This window comes from Phaethon lepturus, unplaced genomic scaffold, assembly GCF_000687285.1.
Source record: "Phaethon lepturus isolate BGI_N335 unplaced genomic scaffold, ASM68728v1 scaffold3987, whole genome shotgun sequence".
NCBI lineage: Eukaryota > Metazoa > Chordata > Aves > Phaethontiformes > Phaethontidae > Phaethon > Phaethon lepturus.
The window spans coordinates 91,077-105,300 of NW_010550986.1; the positions used below are offsets into that span (position 1 = coordinate 91,077).

The 14,224-nt window shown below is 39.8% G+C and overlaps 1 protein-coding gene across 1 annotated transcript in view; it reads right to left on the minus strand.

Moving 5' to 3' along the window:
• LOC104623571 (unconventional myosin-XVI-like) overlaps positions 1-14,224 on the minus strand; it is a gene marked incomplete at both ends in the record, with an annotated part of 123,630 nt that overhangs the window by 87,080 nt on the left and 22,326 nt on the right. Inside the window, one exon of the mRNA XM_010290702.1 lies at positions 4,123-4,270. Coding sequence (XP_010289004.1) covers positions 4,123-4,270 — 148 coding nt within the window. The remainder of the gene's footprint in view (positions 1-4,122; positions 4,271-14,224) is intronic.

A 14,224-nucleotide genomic window follows, 5' to 3' on the forward strand; every position in this document is an offset into this window, starting at 1 on the left:
CCCTTTGAAGATCAACCTTATCCCTCAGAGCTGGGAATTATTTCCTCAACGATCGAGCAAAGAGGTTCTGAGGGCTGAAAACCTGTAAAAGAAGGTAAAACAGTTCTGTGAACTGATCTACAGCAACTGTTGCAGAAGACTTTCACTGCTTTTTAAGGGGTATGGAAACAGCACGGGCAGAGAGAGTGCACGTTGCAGTGCACATCATTGTTCCATGGGAGGACGGAAAGTTTTGCACATCTGGGAATACCGGTCTGAAAACACAAACACAAAATGCACTCCCTGACCATAGCCCCGCTTCTGCATGAATGTGTATATTAACAGTTTCCCCAGCTTCAAGTTGTTTAGTTTTACACATACAGCTTATTTACAAGCAGTATTTTTCAACCTATAATTGTCGGGTGACAAAGATCTGACATTACAAGGGAGGACTAAAAAACGTCTGTCAGAATCACCTTGCAATACTGAGAGCGTTGCATCAGTTTGCCTACGCTACCAGAAGCTGTAACAGTACAATCAATTAGGAGAACTAGCAAGCTTGTTTAAACTGAAAATAGTGACATCAAGTTGAACAGCTGCCAAAGCCACCACTGTTTCTGAAACCATTTTCTATAGTTACGTAGCCTTAAGTGATGTTTCTAATATGCATATACAAATGTAATGACATGATTTTTAATGACTATGAGTACCTTACATATACCTATTACATAAAGACATTCTTACATTGTTATATATACTACAGCTTTGGAATATCAATGCTAATAAAAACAATTGGCCTATAATAATAAAAGCAGGTCTTTCCACCTTTTTCTGTAAGACTTGACTTTACTTTTCTGTAAGGTCTTTCTAATGTTTCCTTTTAGTACCCTTTCTTCACCAGAATTGAAGACCATTTACAAGCTGATTTATTGCTATTAACACCTCTGTTCTTTGCCTTCTGTTACCCTTTGGTTGCAAGATTCATCACTAAGGTAGTACCTACTGTAACTATGAGGCTAAACTTAATGTGCTAGAAAAGCTAATACATACTCCTACTATGAAGCTAAACATCACATGCCAGAAAAGCAAAGCTTACAGTAATGTACTGTATCTGCATCTAGCAAAAACAAAAAAAAAAATCAAGAGTAAATAAAGAGCAGATTGATAATATAATTTCAAATCTCTAATTTCTCTATATTACATGTCATCATCAAGATAAACAAAGTTTTGCAGTTCTTTTGAAAAACAGCAAATTAATTTTTTTTTTTTTAATTTCAGTCAAGGATCTGCAGATAAAAATCAGCTTCTGAATGTAATGAACATATGGGAGTAGTTGTTGTCAATCAAAAAGCCTTGACTTGCCTTTTCAAGACTCTCTCTCCACTTCTGATATGCTCCCCCTGCTAAACCTTGAAAAATGATCTTACCTTTCAGGAATTGTTTCTGTCTTTATCCATCACGATCCACATGCAGATATGATGGGAGATGTATTCATTCAGATCCCTCTCTATATAAATTTGGATGGCTTGCTACTTTAAGATCCTAGCTGTATATAGGTTCAATAGAAAGTGGCCAGCTATTTGTCTTCATACGCTGCCCTAGCAGTCATAATGCTTGCAAGAACATACATTCAAGTTTCTGAGCTCAAGCTCCCTCTCAGGACAGCATCAAACACCACAGAATTACAACCTAACAACTCCCTTTACACATTGGGGTGAAACCCCAGCCTTACTGAAACTCTCAGTGACTCCAAAGGGGAGGGGTTTCCCCTTTTAGTTATTTACATTAACTCTTAATCCAGGATTATATACCGCTTAACGCATGAACCAGCTCTCACCTTTTACAACATCAAGCCTAACAATAACCACGATTGACAATACTACTTTGACTCTTTAAGGTACTTTTATTTAAAATGAGAATAAAAAAACCATGCTATGTCTCATTTCTCATATTGCAATGTCTTAAGCAAACAATGAAGACAACAAGGGTATCTTGCCATCTTAACAGCCATTATTTACTAAGATTGTTCAACCTTCTACATAAAGGTGCAATATTAAACAATGCAAAGAAGAACAGAAAAATTATCAAAAAATAGTTGGGCATGAGCCACCTATAGTTTCAAAAGAGCTGTTATCTAATTAAATTTGCTATTAGAGTCAAGATTACACTTGCTCAAAGCAAACATGACAAATTCACTTATTGATGTTACCAGAATGATATGATCTCATTAAAATTTGACTGTCAGAAATCATGAATTTATAACAGAGGCCAAATCCTGCTTTCTGATTCATGTATGAGTTCAATGCTATAGAAATTCACCCCTAGTTTAAGTCTATCAACCAAGAAAGATCTGCCCCACTAACTACTTACACGCAGGAGTTTAAGGTAAGAAATATTTGGCCCAAGCTCTCTCTCAATAATGTAAGATAAAATCTACTCTATGTAGCCAAAGCAAAGCTTTATTGATAAAAGCAGCTTTATGCAAATATTCAGCTATAAATTACTTCTAAAGAGTTGGCACTGCAATGTTCAGACAACTATTTTAAAATACTGTTTTGTTCTTTTTGGATGCTTATCAGATATCTTATCAGATAAAGCTTTGTTCATGTGAATTTAATTATTCAGGTTTTTGCTAAGTTCTTTCCTGTTGGAGCTTCTTGCAAAGTGACTTCAAACTGTTTCATTTTCTGAATAAAATGAGTGATTCCAAACAACTTTTGCAAGAAGAGGAATAAATTAATGATTGGGAGCTCAGAATCCTTTTGGTCTTCAAAGCCTTCAAAGGATTTAAACCACAGAATTTAACTCTTCCCCCCCCCTTTGAAGTGGGTCATTTTTAGTAAAGCAACTTAGCCTCATGTTTCTTCAGAGCTAGTGCATTACATTATCCTGTACACTACCAGAAGTGCTAAAAGCTTAAAACATTACCAAACAACAATAGTCTCAAGACTTGTGTTTAGGAAAAAATCAGAATCAAGTAAGTTTTTTTGGAAAAAATTAATGTGGTGTCTTTCTACTTACAGGCCCCAAACCTAGGAAAACTATTTTATTCAAGTACTAGCCAGAGTGGAAGACAGAAAAGTTGAGAGACAAATCCATGGGAAAAAGGCTTAGATACGAAAAACTCAAAATATTCATTTTACATAATTTTAATTACTATTGGTCTTTTATAGTTAGTCACCATAAGTATTATAAACTTAATCAATTTAAGATAAGATCATTAATGCCAAATAGGCTTCTCTCATTTCAGTGACATTTCTTAGGAATCACCTAGTAAAGACTGAAGAAAGAAAGGCAAATTATCTAAATCAGGACTATGTTTTCATTCCAAAGAATTTGAATTAATAAATGTTGAGATATACTCAAAATTTCCTGAAAAACACAAAACTTCCACTTACATTAAACATTTGGAGTGTATTCAGCCTTAGACACACTATAGGTGTCTGTATACAGCTCTTTATATTTAAGCTCTTACTATTAAAGGGTAAGTACACATGTGGTTCAGTTCACCCCAAAGCACACATCTACATGTAACTCTACACAGAGCTGAGCAGAGACTCCATCTCCTTTGATTGCGAATGGGAGCCAAGACAATCAGCTCATGTGGAGACACACATAAAGATCAAATTTTAGGTGCCAGGTGTTGAATTCTATCCTTGGTTTCAAAGTAGTCAGAACTTTGTTTCTGTTTTTCTTAATAAATATGAAGTAAGTAAATGTCAAAATGAAAATGGAAATATCAGTTACAGATGGTGAAATTTCATAAAAATCAACATATTCCATAAGAAAAGTCTAATTTTAATAAAACAGTCTTTCCTGAAGACAAAAAGTTTCATCGGAGGGCTGGAGGGGCAGGGGAAGACCTACTCTAGTCCACAGAAGAAGGAAAAATAACTAAGAAGTTTCCTTCCTTTTTCTCCTTTAAGGCAATAATCCTAACGGATATGACTAAGACTCTGATCTTATTAAGCGGGTGTACCTGTACTCCAGAATTAAATCCTCATGAACATGGACTCGATAATAAATTTCAGAGCTCATTGAAAAGTTACCACACAAATGTTAACTATTGGAGGAATGACCCCAACAGCAAAGAAGCACTAAAGTAAGACAAATATTAATACTAAATATGAAGTTTTTTCCTACCTGTGTGCAGACAAATTACTGAGGTACAGGGTGTATTTTTCTTCGGCAGACAGCCCATCCATCATCAAGTAAAAAACATGAAAATTACTCTGGTTGAGAGGCTGCATAATGACACGAGACTTCTCCAACATGTATGTATAAATCCTAGCTGATTGAGAAACAAACAGATAAATTCATCATTATACTGATTGCTCTAAACTTATATATTTTCAGCCATTCACCATTGCAACACTGAAGAATAAACAATGTTTCTTATGAAACAGTCTGACGTGAGCATGATATCAAAAGTATTACCATTCGTTCTACCATGGTTTTCTACATAAATGACATATAAACCCCTAATTCCATTAAAATCAGTGGAACAAATGCCTTACCTTACTTACTTACTGTCTTACATTATCTTTAAAATTACTTGCTTAATTTTAAAGGTAATGATGTTGATTTGTAGTCTGTTTTAATTTGAGGAACCAGTTGTTGTATTTGGGAAGTCTTTCTAAAAGACAAGCTGTTAGTCATCTCACCAAAGCGTACCCATCTGAGCATTGTTATCTATTCTAAGCTCCTTCTTAATAGAGAGAAAGATGCAAGAGAGATTCAAGACATCTTGGAAAAACTGCCCTTGTAACCATTTCCTCTTTCTCTGTTCGCAATCAAGAATGCTCAGACTAATAGTTTAGATTAACCACCTAACTTCTACATGGCTACTTCTAGACGGCTACAGAGAGACAAGTCCTGTGCAGAATGGGTCATCAACAAGCTCATAACCTATGCCTGGGGAAACATGGACATCTCGGAAGGATTATGATGAGGTGGCCAGTGAGAAACCATGTGAATCAACATGTCTGGGAAGAAGGTGAAGGAGGATGAACCTGACCACGATTTGCCTATAGAAATGCTGATTACAGGGTCACACATAACCTGAGGCCCACTAAAGTTCTGAAAGAGGCAAAGCACAGAAGCAGAGGAAATATCGGACCCTCAGATCCATTCACCTGCTTCACCAGATTTCAGGCATTTTAGAGGTATTTGTGAAGGGACAGCGGGAGATTCACTGTTTTGGGCAGACTAGTCTTCAGCCCTCCACATCACCAGGCAGTTCCAGATGCAGTAGGATAAAGAGAACAAAGGAACGCTTAGCTGTAGCTAGAGGTCAGGGCCCTCCCTGTAAGGACCTGATGCCAGTTCCCACTTACCCCACTGTTGGTACACTTTATCTCATCATTGCTTAAATACTAGCGGTGTGCAAAGACCAGAAGCATGTCCCTCCACACACAACCAAGCACCACCACCACCAGGATGCAGTACATTTTGTTGCAGCTTTATGCTTTTCGATCTCTGCAATATGGCAGAGCTTTCTCAGGGTCTTAGCAAGCATCCTTACCCTGGAAAAGACTGTTGAATTTAGAGGATAAGGTGCACTTCTTAGCAATAGTGGAGCAACATTTTTGAAACCCTGTAAGCAGAGGAGGATACTAAGCCATAGCTTCCTGTAGTCTGGATGACATCCAACTCATCTAAGACTCCTTCCTTTATGAACTGGAAGTAGTTCTTGAAACATTCAGTGATAGAAAATACTGGTACATGCATGCTGTATCACAGTAAGTATGTTCTCTAAACACATACCATTTTTGAATTGTTCATTGGTTTTTATAATTTTTTTTTTTTTTTTTTACTGTTTTGAAGCAAGCTGGGATTAAGCATGAAATAGCACTGAGTTACTCGGTGAAGTCAAAACTGTTGCATTTCTAGGCATATGCAGAAGCACAACTTCAGATGCATGAGAGCTGTGAAGTTTAGGGGCAGAGTGGGAGTTTAAAGACTTCTAAAGATGAGGATAGTTGAAACAGTATTTTTAGAATCCTCTTTGGAATCAAAGGTATTGCCCAATGCAATGCTGAGCGAAGTTATGCAGGTTAGGTCTTGGTGCGTGAGAGTATGTACCAGAAGCACAGTAATTGCATTGGCTTAATGACTAGGCTAGAAGCCAGAATGTCATGCTCCTGCCACCAGACAGCTGCTAATATCCATAGTAGCTCATTCAGAGCTAGCTTGGTTATTGCTATACCATTCCTATTTGTCTGGTAATTATTTTTTAAAGGTGATCTAAGTATTTTCCTGTCTTTTAGAGAGATCTAAGTTTCTGTCTATGCTGTTAAATTTAGCACAGCAAACTTGAAGTTACTTGAAGTTGTGAGAATGTTGTTGAAAGACAGTGTAGAGTGGGGGGAAACAAAATCAATGAAACTTGAACATACAGTTTTGAGAAAGGTGTCAGCAGTTAACTACAAGTATGCAAGGTCTCACAAAGTGCTACTCCGCACAGGCCAAACCATCCCAGACACATCCCAGTTAAACAGTACAGAATGTCAGTGGTTCACTACCCAGGGGCATCTTCCACCCTTTCTTTTATTTAATACCACAGACATGGCCTGACATATGTGTTGGCAACCAAAAGCATGCCTCAGATTCTAGCTACAGAAGAGACAGTAGGACTGACAGAGAAGAGTTGTATGGCTGACTTGCTGAACCAAGAAGACATGATCTGGCCCATTTAATCATCCTACAAAAAGTAGAAGTGAACTCCTGCTGTTATGGAACCTATATCATGAGAAATTGTGTGTCAGCCATCTAGCCCTCTGTTGCTACACTACGGAAAAAAGAACTGTGCTGGAAGCAAAAGGGCACGCTTGGGAAATCATTAAGCTGGTAGCAGGATATGTTTCTGGCTCCGCTAACTTTGCGGCACACTACAAATCGAAGCAATCTTAACCCATGATGGCAGGACTGGCCCAGACAAACACTTTAATCAGAATCAATCATTACCTGGCAGCCATTCCTACAGGGTAAAACAAAACAGATGAACCTGAAGGATGATTTCCATCTTTTATTGTGCTTTTAAGTTATTTCTCAGTAAAACTAAACCTACCACCAATTAATTTGAGAAGAGGCCATTACTAATCTTTAATCACTTTTTTTGTGCAATGATCTTCACTAAAGCTTTCATAACTATCACTCAGGTGTTTTTAACATTCATTGATTAGTAAAAGAAAGAAAAATTTTCCTGGAGGTCATCTATCTGATTAGTACATTTAATGTTAATGATGGGCAACATCACTTATTTAGATGACACAAATTAATTCAGCCTTTTTCAGGTATTTCAAGTCACTCATTTGAATAATAAGGCTAATTACTGTTCATCTCAGTTAGCATCTCCAGTGATGGAAAGACCTGTTAAGAATTGTTGAGCTTCTGACTAGCAAGAATCAAATACAGCACCATCTTAATGTAGCTATAGTAACTCATAAAGAAAACTATCATGGTAATATGTTTTTCTACAAAGTGAAATTCTATGTCCTTTAATCTGTGTGTGAAATAAAAGAGAAAAATAACAGTGTTCCAGAGCAAAGTCTGCCATTTTTGTGCAATGTTAACTGTGTTTACAGGCACAAGGAAATTTGTACTTCCTTTAACAGATCACTTGATCTACTCAGTAGCTACAAAGTCAGCAAGAGGACTCTGTATTGAAAGTGTGGCCAGTGAAACCTTTCTACCAGCTATGCAGTCTTTGAAACTACATTGGTCTTTCTCAAAAACCTTGCTGTCCTAAACACAGCTATTGCTCAAGACAAAAAAAAAAAACATTTGAAAGTTCAGGGCTGAAACACGGTACAAAAACACATCAGAGAGCTTAGCTGGCTGCAGTCTTTCTTACATCAAAAAAAGGAAATTCGCATCTGGAACTTTTTAATTGATAAAAAATGTTTGTAAGAAAGACACACAAGTGGATACGCATTCTGCTTCTTTCAGTGCAACTTTAAAAAAAAAAAAAATCAGGCCTTGCCTTTCAAAACATGAAGACTGAAAAAAGCGAGGCCTGAAGAGCAAGGCAGGAAAATCTGGAGAATAAGTTTGTCAGGCTTGATTTTTTCTTCCTAAGCTTTCTTCCTTACCTTTCATCTTAGGAATGATGTCAACTTACCTGAAAGACCATTTTCTCTCTCCCTTTCCAAATAAAAATAAAATACAGTAATTTTACTTCTGGAAATAAAGAAATAACCAGTCTTTTACTACGATGCAGTGAATCATTGTCCATGAATTATTATGATTTTTTCACAGAAGATCAGTCTTTGAGTTCTGTTAGGTGTGAATTACTGGCTTGTCATTTATTCTATGTTTGTTCTGATGTAAGACTTTTTACTAGTTCCCACTATGTTATCTTATCCAGCCACAAAGAACAGTGACTTAATCTGCGTTATACCTTCTCCACTTGTTTGATTGGACTAAAGCAATGAAACGTACCTGGCCACAAAGCCACTTGTCACAGAAAAACTCCTGTTTGAACCCAACATTGCAGCACACCTCATCAGAAACAAGAGTCAGAGAAGACACATAAAACCTCTACAGATATCTGTACTGCATTTGAGTAGAACCATGCTCAAGAGCTCCATCCTTCTTTTGAAAAGTCTGTGGCAAGAATCCAGTTTATGAGAAAGACCGAATCAAAGCTGTAGATGAAGATTGTGGCCAATGTTTCTGTTATTTAGGTATATTGAAGTTTCTGTTATAAGAATAAACCTTATCTGACAAAAGTTGAAGCATTTCCAGGGCCTAGGCATAAAAGAACTTCATTGTGAGCAAAAAGGTGTAACAAACTTCACTGATGTCCATTCAAAATGCAAGGAATGCTACCTTGAGCCCACCCTCTGTAATAAAAATGTACAGATGTACTTTGCATGCCCCTTCCTTAGTAAATTTTTCTGGATCTTCACCCTTGAGATCCATCTGTTAAGGAGTGTAGACAATCTAAACCCTTCAATGGAGGCAGTCTATTGTCACTTGGATTTTTGTTTACAAACCAGACACATTTAGCCCAGTTTGCCTCAATGAGTTATAAAGTCATGTCTCAGCAGAATCAGGTGCTCTGCATATTTACATTTTTCATTCATGTTTAAACAGTGGAAGACAGTAAATACTGCTGCAGATGATCTTGCAAATAGATACAGAGAATCACTGGGTGGGATTTAAACCAGCCAAAGAAAACAGGCCTGATTTTTCTCATTTATAGGGGTGTAAATCTAGGAAAATTTTACTCAAAAGTGATGCTTAACAGTAGCCTAGAAAAGGCAACATCTACAATGCAAATCAAACAGCATGAACAACTGCAACTTAAAAAAATATAAAAAACACTTTCACTGCTGTACTGGGACTTCTCATTCTTGACTCGAGTAGGGGAGTGGGATAATAACAGGCTCACCCATGACAAGCTGTGGGATGACACACCAAGGTGAGAGGGACGGGGTGCTAGCAAGGCCCCTCAGTCTGTTGCATGAGAGAAAGACCTCAGAGGATCTAAAGGAGGTTCCTCTAAGAGGGTGACACAACCGACAGCCCAGCTGAGGTGCCTCTACATCAATGCACACAGCACGGGCAACACACAGGAGGAGCTGGAAGCCATCGTGCTGCTAGAAAGCTATGACCCTTACTGAAACTTTGTGGGATGAATCTCATGAGTGGAGTGCAGCTATTGATGGCTACAGGCTGTTCAGAAGGGGCAAGTGAGGAAGGAGGCATGGAGGCGTTGCCCTCTACGTCAAGAAATGGATGGAGTGCAAAGAGCTGTCTCTGAGGAACAGCCATGAGCAGGCTGAAAGCCTACGGGTAAGCATCAGGGACCGAGGCAACAAAGGGAATCATGTGGTTCGTGTCTGCTACAGGCCACCCGACCAAGAAGAGTCTATTGATGAAGCCTTCTCACTCCAGCTCCAGGAAGCATCACGCTCACAGGCTCTCATCTTGCTAGGGGATTTTAACCACCCTGATATCTGCTGGAAAAGTAGGAAAGCAAGCTGTAGGCAATCCAGAAGACTCCTGGAGTGCATGGAGGAAAACTTCCTATGCCAGGTAATAGACCCTCACCAATGCATGTGAGCTAATTGGTGACCTCAAGATTGGAGGCAACCTGGGCTGCAGTGGTCATGCACCGGTGGAGTTCACAGTCCTGAGGGACAAGGGGCAAGCAAAAAATAAAGTTAGGACCTTGAATTTTAGGAAAGCAAACTTCCAGCTCTTCAGGGATTTTGTCAATAGGGCTCCCTGGGAAACTGCCCTCAAGGATAAGGGAGCAGAACAGAGCGGGCAGATCTTTAAGGATGCTTTCCATAGAGCACAAGAGCTCTTGATCCCCAGGTGTGAGAAACCAGGAAAGGAAGGCAAGAGGCTGGCATGGCTGAGTGGACAAACCTGGTGGGCAAACTCAAGGGCAAGAAGGAAATGCACAGGCAGTGGAAGCAGGGACGGGTATCTTGGGAAGAGTACAGGGACACTGCCCAGTTTTGTAGGGATGAGGTCAGGAGGGCCGAGGCGTGGCTGGAGCTGAACTTGGCAAGGGATGCAAAGAATAATAAGAAGGGCTTCTACAGGTATGCCAGCCAGAAAAGGAAGGTCACAGAAAGTGTACCCCCCTTCATGAGCAAGACTGGCAGACTGACAACAACGGATGAGTAGAAGGCTGAGGTACTGAACGATTCCTTTGTCTCAGTCTTCACTGGCAGTGTCTCTTCCCACACCTCTCGAGGGGATGGACTGCAAGAGGGGGACTGGAGGAGCAAAGTCCCTCCCACTGTAAGAGAAGATGAGGCTTGAGACCCCCTGAGGAACCTGAACGTGCACAAGTCTATGGGACCTGATGAGATGCATTCCAGAGTCTTGAAGGAAATGGCAGATGTGATTGCTAAGCCACTCCATGATACTTGAAAAGTCCTGGCAGTCAGGTGAAGACCTTGGAGACTGGAAACAGGGAAACATTGCACCCATTTTTTTAAAAAGGTAGCAAGGAGGACCCTGGGAACTACCAACTCGTCAGTCTCTCCTCTGTGCCTGGAAAGATCACAGAGCAGATCCACCTAGAAGCTATGCTAAAGACACATGGAGGGCAGGGAGGTGATTCGAGACAGCCAGCATGGCTTCACCAAGGGCAAGTCCTGCCTGACCAACCTAGTGACCTTCTAGGATGGAGTGACCACATCAATGGACAAGGGAAGAGCTACCGATGTTGTCTATGTGGACTTCTGTAAGGCCTTTGACATGATTCCTCACAACAGCCTTCTCTCTAAATTGGAGAGACAAGGATTTGATGGGTGGACTGTTTGGTGGATGAGGAATTGGTTGTATGGCCACATCCAGAGGGTAGTGGTCAACAGCTCAATGTCTAGATGGATATTGGCGATGAGTGGTGTCCCTCAGGGGTCCATATTGGGACCAGTACTCTTTAATATCTTCATCAGTGACATAGTGGGATCAAATGCACGCTCAGCAAGTTTACAGATGACACCATGAGGCCATCCAGAGGGACCTCAACAAGCTCGAGGAATGGGCTCATGTGAACCTCATGAGGTTCAACAAGGCCAAGTGCAGGGCCATGCACCTGGGTTGGGGCAACCCCCAGTATCAGTACAGGCTGGGGGATGAAGGGATCAAGAGCAGCCCTGCTGAGAAGGACTTGGGGGTCCTGGTGGACAAAAAGCTGGACATGAGCCAGCAATGTGCGCTCACAGCCCAGAAAGCCAATCATATCCTGGGCTGCATCCAAAGCAGCGTGGCCAGCAGGGAGGGGATTCTGCCCCTCTGCTCCGCTCTGGTGAGACCCCACCTGGTGTCCTGCATCCAGCTCTGGAGCCCTCAGCACAGGAAAGACATGGACCTGTTGGAGCACGTCCAGAGGAGGGCCACCAAAATGATCAGAGGGATGGAACACCTTTCCAATGAGGACAGGTTGAGAGAGTTGGGGTTGTTCAGCCTGGAGAAGAGAACGCTGCAGGCAGACATTCTTGCAGCCTGCCAGTACTTAATGGGGGCCCATAAAAAGATGGGGACAGACTTTTTAGCAGGGCCTGTAGCAATTAGGACAAGGGTTTTAAACTAAAAGAGGGCAGATTTAGACTAGATATAATCTTTCACAATGAGGGTGGTGAATCTTTGGCACAGGTTGCCCAGAGAGGTGGTACATGCCCCATCCCTGGAAACATTTAAAGCCAGGTCAGAGTGGGCTCTGAACAACCTGATCTAGTTGAATATGTCCCTGCTCACTGGAGTGGGGTTGGACTAGACGACCTCATAAGGTCCCTCCCAACTCAAAGATTCTATGATTATATGATCCTATGACTGTAAATTATGTAACTTTTGGCCACATTAGATTTCCTAAAAGTTATTGATTCAATTCCTAAATATTTGTGGAATAGTCGGGCAGATAACTAATTTGTTTATATTTGTTAATGGACTTGACTAGCGCTAGATTTTCTCATTTAATGCCTATGAATTGAAAGTGATAACAACACAGTGTTAGTGTACCAGAAAACTGACAAAAAAGCCTAGTTAACTGATTCCACATTTATATCATTCACAGATAAGGGTTTTGAATTAAACTAACAAGTCTTGGTAAAGCTGCTTGGAAACTCAAGTCCCTGCTACCTCAAGCAGGGCACCCAAAAACTGTAGCAACACATGGTCTTGAGGCCTTGAGGCTTCCATTCCTTATCTGAGGAACTGAATGACACAACCTTAGGTCAGAAGTACTGTGAAAATGAAGACATTTATGTTTCTGAAGTACTCATACAGTGAAAAAATGTTGATGAACAAAATCAAAAATCCACAGAAAAACTAGCATTCTGTTTTTAGAGCAGAACAAAATGGCACAAGCCAGACATGAATCAGTTAAAGGAAAACAAACTATTTAGTAGCAGATCAGTGAAGAAATACAGGACATTCTCTGCACTGAATGAAGCTGGGGGGAGGTGGGAAAACAACAGCATTAAATTTGTATGCCAAGGCAACCCAAGAGTATCTCAAACAACTTCAGTTCTGGAATTTCCTAATGTTCATGTGCTTGACTTTTCAAAATAGGTACCATTTTCATCTGTTTGCATTTGTGCTCTGTGTGTGTAGCAAAAAGAGAAAAAGTGTGCACACAATGTAACTGTGATAAATAAATATACTCAAACTAAATATATACAATACAAAGGATTTATAAAATGTTACCTTTGGGGATTGAACTCTATTTTTACAAGCCCAATTCAGATGCTACTTAGTCCATTCTAATGTTTATATCACTTACTTTATATTCCTCCCACAACAGCTCATTAACGAAAAAAAACCCAATTTTTAGTTTTACATTTTCTTTACAAATATCCTGTGTTTATTGTATAACAAACCAGAAAAAAGTGATAGTAATTTCCCACACAGTGACATTTTCACTGAAGAAACTATCATATTTGCTAGGGTACAGTGGACTCTTTCAAGAAAATGAATTGTAATTTCCACTATGAAATATTTCTAAGTAATTTTTTTAGGAAACTCTTCTGAAAGCATAAACACATTTGCAATGATAAAGAATGAGTAGTTTTGGAAATGTTTATCCAATGGAATCTAATTTACTTGGGTCAAAAGTGTGTCTCACCATAAAGCTTTCCCATCCAGGAAGATCAATACATGTAGAAAACTGTCTGTGTGCAGTTATTTCTGCACACGCCTCTTACTTTAGGACAGAGTAACTTCATGATGACCTATGCAGATCAGAAATGAAACGTCTCCCTGACTGCCTCCAAAGATCACAGTTTTCTGAATCAAACTGAAGTTTTGCCCAATATTCTTTTTTTTTTTTTCTTCACTAATGAACGCTGACTGGGATTAGCAGACTCCCACTTACTCTGAAAGCAGGGGCAAATTCCACACTATCTTACCTCTAACAAGAATAAACATCAGAATGATTCCAAGTTCCTTTAGAAGAAGCTCACAGCTGTAATAAAGTACTTCTCATTTCAGTATTACAGAGTATACTTGTATTTTGTTTGCCCTAACCAGATGAGTTAAAATACCCAATGCAACATTAGACACAAACGCAAAAATTAATCTCTCTGTTACTTTTATTTCACAGTAAAGCGATACACAACTGCCACGGTTCGTTAATCTCGGGCGTAAAGGGAAACGTGATTTCCTGGGAAATGGAAGAGGAATTGGTGGTGGTAATTTTTTTTCTTGTCTTTCTCCGCCACCTAGTGGTGACACTACCAGGGCTCCCTCTTAAAACTGCGCACTACTCGCACGCCAA